Source organism: Mesitornis unicolor, unplaced genomic scaffold (genome assembly GCF_000695765.1).
Source record: "Mesitornis unicolor isolate BGI_N332 unplaced genomic scaffold, ASM69576v1 scaffold45770, whole genome shotgun sequence".
NCBI classification, from domain to species: Eukaryota; Metazoa; Chordata; class Aves; order Mesitornithiformes; family Mesitornithidae; genus Mesitornis; species Mesitornis unicolor.
Window position 1 is genome coordinate 10,646 of NW_010157139.1, and position 12,442 is coordinate 23,087.

General features: G+C 40.1%; 1 protein-coding gene across 1 annotated transcript in view; it reads right to left on the reverse strand.

Moving 5' to 3' along the window:
* Positions 1-562: 562 nt before the first annotated feature.
* Positions 563-12,442, reverse strand: part of GNB1L (guanine nucleotide binding protein (G protein), beta polypeptide 1-like) — a 17,515-nt gene continuing 5,635 nt past the window's right edge. Inside the window, exons 4-6 of the mRNA XM_010178827.1 lie at positions 11,570-11,668; positions 6,579-6,794; positions 563-1,749 (exon numbers count right to left, since the gene is read on the reverse strand). Of these exons, the coding sequence (XP_010177129.1) occupies positions 1,483-1,749; positions 6,579-6,794; positions 11,570-11,668 (582 nt within the window). The 3' untranslated portion in view covers positions 563-1,482. The remainder of the gene's footprint in view (positions 1,750-6,578; positions 6,795-11,569; positions 11,669-12,442) is intronic.

Sequence of the window (12,442 nt, forward strand, 5' to 3'; positions counted from 1 at the left end):
ATCAATGAAATGCATTATTTAAAGTGTCATCAAACTCCAAAATGGGTAAGGCCAAGATCTATTTAGAAAAGCCTGGCAACAGTATCCTGTTTCAGTGTTTTAATGGGAAGAGCATCGGGCTTGGTGCTTAAGGCTTTTAGTCCAACAGTATTCTCTGCCTGTACAGCACAGCTGGACAGCACACCCAGACCTTAATTTGCTTGTGTGTTTTCCCTGAAATAATTTCTGAAGTCTTTTGATGTTGCTGTTCACTACAGTTCTGGTGGAATTTCTTTGTTATCCAGCTCTAAACAGAGAGCAGAAACAAGTATTTCCAATAAAGTATCAATGGCGCACAGTCTGGACACAAAACACTTCAGTTTGTAAAGTTCAGTTTTAGCTTCTGGGCCATCTCCTTTTTAACAAACTGGCTCTTGCTAATTGCTTCAGTGGGACAGTTGTAGCTGCAGCTTTGTGACTGAATACACCAGTAAGGCGTCTATGTTGTATGTCTAATACACTTTAAAAGAATGCAAATGCTGCTTCATGATTCAAACAAAAATAAATCATGAATTAATTTCAGCTTCCATGACCGTAGAGATGCCGAGTTAATGGAGCCGTTTGCACTGTGTGGGTAAGGATTTAAACATGCAGTTCCCCTGACTGTTAATGGGAGTTGTGTAGCCGAATCCCAGCTTTGCCATGCTGAAACTTACCCCTAACTCTCCAAGGAGAAGGGCGCTAATTGGATTGCTGAATTTAAATCCTTCAGCTAGTCAGTCTATGGAAAGGATTTAGCGCTGGCTCTGTAAAAGGCTTTACGTAGCTTTGCAGTGCAGTGGAAGATTTTTTTCCCCCTTTCTTTCTTGTGATTAATTGTGAGGCTTGAGGTGACAGAAGACATAATGAAATTCATAAATGCCAAAGGCCGTCCCTAGTCACATTCCTGGCTGTTGGTTTAAGTTAGAAACTGACAGAAGTGAGAACAAATCAAGGTTGTTCTGATAGCCTTTCAGTTAGGGGGAAGAAAAAGTAACTGACAATGAGAAACCACTGGAGGTGGTTTAATGGGTATAAATTTTCAAGAAAGAGTGGTATTTTACACCGATTCAGATTCTTGGATACATAAATGACTTACAAACAGACGTATTCTGCCCCCACCACAGTCTGAGGGTTTCCAGTCCTTTTTCACAAAAAAAGATATTGGCACAAGTTATTTAAGCAACCTGCCAAAGAAAAGCTGTTGCAGAACATGTAGTAGAAAGTGACTTGTTATGTGTCTTTGTGACTGGCCTTGCTCTGCTTGTTACGAATTTTAAAACTCCACTTCCCTCTCTGGAAAACAAATCTTGTAGCTTGAACAAGCAGCATAAAAATTAACCTAGGACTCTCACTTCAGCCTGGAAATACATCCTGCTACTTCCCCACATCCAGGTTTGAATTCCAGTGCAAAGAATTGCTTCACCAATCCCGTTTTCCTAGGCCATGACAGTGCTGAACATGTCACGTCTGAGTATATATTGACCAGATACTGATGCGGTGATCTTTTGAGCCAGCTGCCAGCAGTCTCTCGGTGGGGTTTTTGTGATCTGAGAAGGACACACAATGGACAGTTGCTGTGTGGTAGTCCAGCACTGCTAAGGGCTTCATTTTTTTCCAGCCAAAGACCCTGATGCGATGATCCCACCCTGCAGTTGCTAAAATCTTCTTGTCTGGACGGATGGTGATATCAGATATGCCAGCGTTGACAAGTCTGTGTGTTTTGTAAACCTGTGTGAGAAAGTTAAAGATGAGCTGTAATTGTTTAAAACAAACAGAAGAAAAAGGAACCTTTATGGATTTTAGAAGCTATAGTGCCCATTCTGGTATCACACAGGTAGTATGGAGCTTTTCACCACATGGTGGATGATGCCTTAGTGAGAACAAATACAGAGATGCAAAAGACCTTAACTTGAGCCTATCTATCTCCAGCACTATTCTCTACAAAAACAACATTATCCCTTGCATGCTTTTAGTTTTATATTGCATTTAAAGCTGTTTGTATTCTGTCACAAGTGAAGCTCTGAGTCGTGGTTTTGAGAGCCAGACTACACAGCTTTGCTCTTTTCTTCCAGCCATTCTTGCATGAGCTGCAATGTTCAGACCTGTGGTCATATATTTTCCCTGCTGCTGCACTATTCCCATGCTGAGATTCTGAGCTGATGTTTAAACTACCTGCTACTTATTTCTACTACTGTGGCCCCTCACAAAAAAACCCAATAAGCTGTGGTAGCATTTACCACAGGCTTGAGAAAGGAATGCTTCCAGGAATTAGGTTACAGTGTCAGGAAATCTGTATTTCTAGTACTCCTTCCCAAGAGACTTTTATTTACACCAAATTCCAAGAAGGGGATTACGACCAAGTTATTGATTTCGATCTTGGAAGTCTTTTGTTACTGTTTGGAGACTACCAGGGCACAAGTTTCTGAGGGGCACAATTAAATTGGAAGGCATTTAGCCTCCTTCAGGAGGCACTGGGGCTGCACAGGACTTAGCCCTTGGAAAGCAAGGTTTTCACTTTACTGACAGGAGCTTCCCCTGAAGCACAGAGAAGCTCAAGGTAATAGACTTTTGCTGTTCTCACCTCAGGTAACTTGTGTTAGTCAGCAGTCTGCCTCTGAAACACACGCAGTATGTGATGCACCAGCGAGTGTGCGTGCATGTGCACGTGGATGTACATTGAAATAGCCTGGCTTTTGTCACAATATGGAAAACACCTCTTGAGTGTATGCTGACTTTGCTGGTATTTATAAGTACAATTGGAAATGATGCGTTAATGCCACCATCTTCTTAAGACTGAATCTGTAGCTATCTTGTACCAAAGCTTATTATAATTCAGTGCATGTTTTTACACACCGCATGTTGTTTTCTGTTTTTCTGAGGCAGGAAGGGATTCATTAGCGTATTACCTCTGGGTAACGATGCGTAGTTCATACAGGATTATAAAGAATATCTTAATTGCAGATAATTTTAACTGCAATACTGGCTGTAGAAAACTAAAACTCTAGAAATGCTGGTCAAAGTTGAACGCATCTCGGAATCCTATGTGCACAAAGCTATAAGCAATTATTTTTCAACTATGCAACAACAGTGTGCCGTCCGATGAGAAAAAAGGCTAAATGAAACCTGATGTGCTTCCTGCATGCTCCATACATTCCCCTTTTAAACAAGGCCCGACAAATGTGTCTACAACCAATTCAGAACAGAGGACAGCAAGTTCTGCTCAAGTGTGATGAACCGTAGGTGGCTGCATGCAGGCCTCTTTGTGAGGCTGCTCATATAAAACCTGTGCTTTTTGCTAATTCTCCCAAACTCCCCTGTTACGCTACCGTAGCATGGCTTCAGTGGGATTTTTGTTGGCATGTGTGTTCTGCCAAGGGAAGGATTTCTTACTTACATCACCAGCCTGGCAAATGTGAGATGGGCCTTACTCTCTAAGTGAGATTATTAGCTAATGGCTATAACCAATCCTGGGCGTGGTGCTTCCCATCGTTACTGTCAATTATGTGGGCAAGTTCCATACAGCAAAATCGAGGCAACTGGGCGAAATTGCATGTCATCAACAAGCTACAACTTGAAAATGAAGCCTGTAATGGTGATGCCTTTTGGCTATGGAACATGAGGGAACAGTGGGCATTTATGCACGATCTGCAAATACAAGAGGTGACAGAGAAAAACAAAACAAAAAGTAGAACAACTTGCTCAAGTACATACAGCCAGGTGCAATCCTAGAGCCAGGATTTGCGCCATCCAGTCACTTAGGGGCAACTATGATAGTCAAATGCATTCCAAGGTCATTTCCTAACCAGAAAACCAGCTTGTAATTAAGGAAACAAAGAGGTAAAAACAGGTGAGCTGCTTTCCACCAGTCATGACCAAGGACATGTGCATCTACTAGCAGATCCATGAAGAAATTTTGACATGAGGCCAACAGATATCCACTTTTCCTTCCCTCTTTAACACATGCTATCTGTGATTTTATTTTTTTTAAATTTCCCTCTCCTACACCCAAATTGTTTCTTAAAGCCCTATAATTATGAAAAAAATAGCCAAGATAGTGGCAGCCTTAGCTTCAGTATTTGAGGGAAGAACCAAGCAACCCAATCAACACTTACAGGTTATAGATTTTTTTTCTTGTCATGTATAAAGGAACTTCTATGGTTATCAGGTTTCTTAGTTCTCATTTGTTTATTCACCTGCAGAAGCTGTTTACCTCCTACATTCTACCGCAAACATCAGCACATAATTACACTATCTTGTCCAAATCAGGAGACTCATAACCAATCCCATCATTTGCTGACAGTGATGACTTCAGCAACTTTCTTGTAGAAGACAATACACCAAACTTTCCCCATAGCAATAAACTATGAAGTTACCTTCATCATCTATTCATTGACACGCTGGAACATTGCCACTTAAAACAGAGCTGAAGTACCATCATTGCGTCATTATTTCTCCAACGGCAGATAGCTATGCACCACATTTGCTTATTAAAACCTTTTAGAATAAAAATAATGTGCCACTGAGTGGCTTTCCAACGTCTACCATTACCTCAGGTACCTGGAATGTCAGAAAAAAAAAATCCCCATCTGGTTTGTATTATTAATGCAATAGTGGAAAAAAACTTAATCTATGTCCTTGACAATCTCTAGTGCTTACATGAAAGATGCATTTTATTAGGGCATTCACACTCTGCATGAAGCACAGGAACATTACTTACAGTTTCTAACACTTGTCATTTAAATTTCTTCTGTGAAAAGCTACTATCTGTGTGTGATGTGCTGAAGATGTAATAAATCCTTCATCTCTTGGGAATGTGAATACCCTATGGAAAACAATACCTGGAATATTTCAGGTGAACAACTGTTTATTTTTCCCATGAGTCATACCTGTAGCCCTGCATACGGTTAACTCATAACTGAAATGTGCTGTGGAGAACAGTATTTTCTTTGAATTTAGTAAAAAGCTGTGCTGTAATGAATATGAAGGAACAGCTTCCTCTCCAACACGAGAGTATTTGAGGCTTTAAGAAGCCTGTCATGATGTCAGATTTCTGACACCTTGGCCTTAGAAAACTAGTCTCAATACCAAGTTTCTTACTGGGACTTATGTGCTCACCATCCTTCTGCTTCCCTGAGCTAAGGACATCAGGTGCAGGTGTGTGCCAATAGTGATAGAAAGGCTGGGGTGCAGCGGGGAGGGCAAACATGACAAAAAAAACCCCAAACCGTAACAACTGTGTATCAGACTTGTTAAAACTCTTCTTTATCACATTTGCTTACAATGCCTTTGCTACTTATTCAGTGACTAGAGTGCCTCTTTTACTTCATGTTGCATTGCTTATTTGATTTCAGACGTTCTCCTTGGTGAGTGCTGTGTCCTCCAAACTTCATCTCAGCTGGATGCATTTACACTACATGCACTGCGGTCTTAGTGCCTACCACTCCATAAATGCGAGTTCTGTGGTGATGGCTAACAGATTATATATCTTCACAGCATCCCCCAGGTGATGAGTCACCATGGGATGGCCGAGCAGTTGCTTTTCTTCCTGTAGCACCATTCAGAAAACAGCATAACTTGCCACACTACCTAAAAAGTCTCCACAAATGCTGTAAGCTGGAAGAGTGGTTATTGTTCTTCCATGGATTGGTGTATCCAGCAGCTCTCTTTTCAAGGGGGATATGGGGGCACACAGGGACTGATTCAGATTCTTTTCCTTGTGTGTTCAGGGGACAACAGCTAATTTAAAAAAGGTTAAAGCACTCAGTAGTGGAAAGGCTATGCATGGGCCATTTTAATTTTCATGATCCTTTATTTATGCACTTCATTTCCACACCTAGTTAAAACCTACTTAACCCCTTGGCACTGTTGGAACACTTGCTAAAGTTGTCTAGATGTCTAGATTAAGCAATATTTATTGCCATGCACTAGCATAGCCTGCACTGGTGATTATGAGACCTCGTTCTAAACCAGCCATTCCAGGTATGCGTAGCTCAGACACAAACTGATATATCCAATTAACTTATTTTCTCTGTCTCCGGCTGGTGCTCTTGGAAACCGGTTGCCTAAACCTCATGCCCTCTTGGTGGTAGCTGGGCTACTCCTACTCTTTTTGTTTGTGAAGTATTTAATAGAATATTTTTGTCTTTCCCACTGCGGAAAGAAAGCTCTATCCATTCAAGCAGAACCTTTGGAAAAGCAATCCTTTGTTTCTCATTTTTATAACTCATTTATAATGTTTAGGACATTCCAAGAGCTGGATACTACTAACGTGATAAATGAAGATACAGAGGCAATGGCTTGAGTAATGCTAGGCTTGTGTGCCTGTTGCAACTTTGGTAAAACCAGAAACATGTGAGAGAGGGTTTTTTTTTTCTTTGTTTTTAAATCCTCACCGTCTTTTGCTAAGTCTAGTCGCATAGCACAGACATTCTAACCAGTCTGTGATTAATTAGGTAGAGATCTGCAACAACTCCTCTTCATGACTAAATATTTTTTTAGTCTATCAAACTGTTAGTGCAAAGTGGGATAAATGACACTAGAGGGCCAATGATCCTGACCTGGAGGTTCTGTTGCTCATTGAGGCTCCAGATGCTAAGCACCTTTTCAGATGAGCCCGAGATCCCCTTGGCCTTCTCTGAGTCAAAGTCAAGGCTCATCACTGGCTCCTGGTGGCAAACGAGTTGGCTCAACGCTTTTCCCATTGACAAATTCCAAAGGACCACTGATCCATCTTCATAGCCGGCCAGAAGCAGAGGTTGTGAATCACAGTGGAGCTGATCAAGGGAAAAGTAAAATTGTTTGAGAAATAAATCATCTGTTAGGAAAATTATAATTCCCAGGTAGGTGTCAGTCCAAGCACCAAGAAAATAAATGAAAATGCTGACTGGCGTAGAAGTGAAAAGTTTACAGGTCTGAATGTCAAATCTTGATAGTCCATCTGCTTACAAAAAGTGTTACTAGGTAACTGCTGATATGCACTTGTGCTTTTTATAGCTACGTATAATGATCTATGTTTTATATGTATAATATATATTTTACGCATACGCATACATATACATATACATATACATATACATATACATATACATATACATACAGACACATAGAAAATTTCTCTCTGAAAATCCAAACTATTGCCCTCTATAACACCTGAAAAAAAAGATGCCTGAAGTTTTCAGAGGCTTTACTTCATGGCCTGAACATTGCACGCCTTAAAAAATCACTACTTAGAGCAACTGAGTTACTATCAAGCTACACAAACCCATATGGACATTGAAAGAAGTGCCATGCTTAAAGATTCCAGTCTCACATTGCCCAGTGTAGGGTTACACATAGGGATCATTTACCCAAGTGCACCACAGTGCTTAAAGGTAAACACCGAACCTCTCGCAGGAATCTCTCGGTGAGTCACCAAGGAGTTAACGGGCAGCAGAGTCCCACTGTAACCAATTGAAAGCTATTTTGATTAATGATGTCACAGGCCAAAGGGCATGGCACCCTGGGCAGACACCTAATTTATTTAAGCCTCTGAAATAACTCAAAGAAGGGAACATTACTGGATTACATGTCACACTTAAGGAAAATATTCATCATTGCTCCAGCCAAGAGACTAATGACCCCATAAGCAGTAACTGGTTATGTGAGTGAAGATGCAGATCCCTAATAAAAAGCAACTAAAAATCAGGCATCTATTAATGCTAGTTATTTCTTTAATAGGAGAAGAAACACCAAAATACACATTGGGATTACAACCACCTCATGCAGGCATATCTAAGAAATGTATCCAATAGGTTATTCGGCTCTTTCCAAACACCGTATGATCCTACAGATTCTTTTGCTTGGTATTCAATTCAAAAGAAAGGTAAAGGACATTTATAAAGAATTAATTTTTACTGGTATCACATTATTGAATTAGGTTCTTCAAGTTCGCTGGCTGTCAATGTCATGATAGAAACCAGCCTCACTGCCTCCACTAATGGTCCAGATGATTCTCCCACTGGTTATTATTTGTTCTAGGGAGAGTTAAACTAACAAGAGATGGGTGGTCTAGGTAATAAAACGGCTGAGTGTAAGCCTCATGTTCTTGCTCAGATTTATTCAGCCTGAAGAAGTGCTTAAATGAGTGGATCTCACTGAGCAGGGAACAAAATTGCCCCTTAGAAGAAGGAAACCAAGGGGAAATCCTTTACATAATTTTCTGAACTGGTCTGTCCACACCTGGGATTCTGCAGGAGCCTCATTCCTTGCTTTAAGATCCTTTTTCTTTTGAAAAGGTAAGGGAGCATGCTCTGGCTAGAAAGGCCCACAAAGAAGGTCTCTCATAATGCCCAGAACTGTGCACAATTTTTCTGTCATTTTTTTTGATTTGCTAAAAGAATATAACATCAGAGCAATGAATATATGTCAAATATATGTGAGCTAATGTTAACTCATCAGGTATTTTGGATGAAAGGTATCTGTTTTTTAATACCAGGGAAAAGTAAAAAAAAAAAAAAAGTCTTAATGAAACGAACATTCCAGATTTTGCTTATATTTAGTAAAGGGTAAAACCTGCAAAGAAAAAAAAAAGAATTCAATAGGTACTTCAATTGAGTTTAAAAAAAACAAACCCCAGTCTGGGCTTATCCCCCACCCCAATTATTTGTACTGCTCTTCTACAAGTACATAACTCCTCCAGAGCCCCGGGGCTCTACAGAAGGTACAGCTTTCATTAGCCTAGGAAACAAGGTATGGATGGGCAGGGTCAGCTCCTCTGACTTACCAAAAATGAGATGGCCAGATTTTATAGGTGCTCATAACCCTCATTAAGATAAGAGACAGGTAAGTGGCTTTTTTGTGCTGTGGGTATCTTAGCTTAGATTTGAAAACTAGTAATTTGCAAGTGAGATCTAAGAGTGGTCTATTTTAAAAACAAAGTATTGTTGTCTATGAAATTAAGGTCTCCCACACTATTTCTTCCTGACTTTCCCTAACCATATGAACTGCAATATTTCAATGAGTACATATGCTTGAACTTAAACAATAAAAGCTATTGAAAGATCAGGGAGGCTCGCAGTCTGATGCCTGGACTCACCAAGCAGTGGTTCACAATGCGCTATTTATTTCAGTTCCTAATAACGGAGACTTCTGGCAAAAAGTCTTCACCATTCATGTTTTGGTTTCAGTGGAAAACTTAAATTATAAATCATTGTTCTTCCTAAGCAGAACATTTTATTGTTGCGTTTGGATAATTGTCAAGGAAGGAAGAAGAGGTGATCTGCTGTCAACTCAACAGGAATAATTGCTATAGTTTATATAAAGTAATAACTCTGCGTTTCCAGTTTCTACATGCATTATTCCTGTTGAATTATTTTGTTTGCACCGTTACGCAACATGATGCCTTCCCCAAGGAGTGCAAAAAATATCAGGGAAGACTAACCTGACTCCTGCAAATCCTACCCCACCCAATTAGTAATAGCAGGGAGGTGTGAAGCTGAAGGGACAATGTATTTAAGAATATGAACCTTCACAGCGAAAAAACCCATTGAATGAATGAATACATTTAAGGACAGACCTAGTAAAATGAAGAGGAAAAAATAGCGTCAAAACAATAAAATAAACAGCTGCAAGCTTTTTAACTGCTTAGGAGAAACCAGTGAGGTTTCATCTACAAGCTGAACCTAAGTCTCAACTTCAAGTGAAGTTTCTACTTCATGTTGCTGCTAGCAGGGTGCCTTGTTTCCCTGACACATGGATTTTTTTTTATTGGCAGACAGAAAACTATAATGATACATAGCTGTAGCCCCCAGACTCTTGTTGGACAGCAACCCTGAGCACACTTCCTTCAGACCATCATGTAGCTCTCTCCAAGTCAGCTTCTGTTTCAACTTGCTAATTTACTGTGCCATAAGCAATGTCAAATAATCTATTAGGCAACACGTTGCCCATAAGCGATGGGCTGGGGAGTGCTCATCTCCTGGGTATGTCTGTATTGCCCAATGCAGTAACGTACAATGAAATCCTGGACGGCCTCTGTTCAGGAAGGGGTGCAGCTGGCTTAGCTCGTGTTCTTCTGCTTTTATGGTTACAGGGTTACTCAGTGAGCCACTTCCAGTGGAACCACAAACCAGAATGCAGAGCATCACTTTGGTACACCACAGGTAATTATTGCCCTTAAGAGTATCGTCCTCCCTCATGCTTTAAACCAAGTTGCACACGTTTGTAAAAGAGCAAATACAGCTGTGACACGGTAAGGGATTATCTGTTCTTGCCTCTTGCAGTCTAGGAAGTTGTGGTAACTTCCCAAAGCCAGAGTGTGCATGGAATAATTTACCTCTCCCAGTTCCCCATCCTCTGCTTTATCCCCACTGGCAACAAAATTAAAAACTACATAAAATTAAGACTCTGCACCTGCTCTGCTTCCTAGAGGAATAGCAATATTAATGCATGGAGAAAATATGGCGAGACAGAGAACTTTTTATACAGGCAACAAAATTTTCAACACTGAACATTTCCTCGGTTATCTTCATCTTATTAAAAAATGTCCAGGAGACAGAAAGCCCCATTCATTTCATCGAGTACTGAACACTAATTGCATTTTTAGGAGAAATTTTCTGTTTAATAAAAGCCTAATCAGTCTATTTAATTTTCCTTCTATTTTTTTCCTAGTTTTTAATAACAGCATGGGAGTTGAACTGTGGCCTTTCGTACTTTTGTCTGAAGTCAGCAACTGAATTCCTCTAGACTTCAGTCAATTCAGGACCTTGAGTGAAGACACTAAAGCCTCAAATTCACAGCCCATTGACAATTTTTTCAACTAAAACCATACAAACGTTCAGATGAACCCGCAGGAATAACACACTTGGAAGCAGCTCGGGTGGTACTGCAGACTTGTAACAGTATGTGGTGGTCAGGGGTTGAACTGGGAATCCTCTTTGCTACCAGTTCTGTGGGGATTCAGAGCCAATCACCTAAACTCCTTTCTCCCTCTACTGCCACCTTTTTGTATTGCTTTTCTTTCAGTGTTGGCATCCCATAAACATTATTTGCTGCATATTCTACAAATGTGAGTTTTCTTCATTAACTGCTTTTATTTACCTTTTTGCCCAAAGTCAATGCAACCGTAAATATTTTGTTCCGATTGTATGTCTGGAATAGAAATGTTCATAGAGTGCTTCCTTGTCCTGAGGGCATTGAAGTGAATGCAACCTGCCATTAAAATCACTGTTTTTAAGTAACCCAATAATTTCTCATCATTCTTAATGCAGTGAGAAACCATATCAAACAACTGGCTTTGGTAAGTCACTCATTTTCCTCTTGATTGATGCAAAAACCGTATCTATCCTAAGGATACAAAGCATTCCCTGAGTATTTGCAAATCTTCCATTAAGGTTTGGAAAGCTCTGAAAGTTACATTAAGGATGTTCACAAATCTTTCCCCCCTTTAATAGTATAATTACTTGATTGGTTTGATAATAAATCAAAATCCAAGTGAAGAAAGATTCATGTGCTTCATATAAAATGAATCACAGGGGAAACATTTCACAATTAGCAAGCGCTCTTACCTTACCTGCCATAACTTCAGACACATGGGCATGCCCAGCCTGGCACCCACCTCTGGCTTCAAGGTACAGACTGACGTCTTGGATGGCAGCTCCAAAACCTGAACCTGACATCAGGAAAACAAGAGCATTTGGTCAGGCTCCAGGTGAAAATTCTGCTGTTAAAAACACAAGTCTTTTAAGGTGATTAAGGCTAGTATAAGCTCTTCCAGTAAAAACTGTCTGGAGGAAACTGAGGAATGTGTGTTAAGTTGAAGCTGTAGGGGAATCTACAGCTCTCTAAATAAATGCATTGTTTTAGGAAAGACCAGAGAAAACTGCTAGGATCAACACATGCTCTTCATCCACTCTTCTGTTAAATCTGTATGATAGTTGTCCTTCCATACAGTAGATGATACTGCACATGCACTAGATAATATTACAGACTGCTTAATCTGAAAACACTTCCATGCTTCTTCTCCCTTCCCCCTTTTTCCATCTCTGTTGCTAATCTTTTTGTTATATTCAGTTGTGGACACTTGCATTGTTTCCTCAGTTCTGTCATGGTAAAACAGAGCTTTCATGGAAATATGGGCTATATATATATATATATATCTATAGATATATATCTAAGGTGGATTCTTTTATTTACTGGCTGACCGCACTAACAGAATGCAAACCCAGAATTATCTGCTAGTGCAGGCTGAAGCAGTGATGGCATCCAGGTATTTTTAACAATTTTGCTTGACCCTATTCAAAGTGGGGTCAGACAATATTGTGTTAAAACACCTGCTCTCTGTCTACACAGCAGCTTACACTCTTGCTTACACTGATGGTAATGGATTGTGGATCTGTGTTGGTTGGGTTTTGTTTGCTTGTTTGTTTGTTTGGTTTTTAGCATT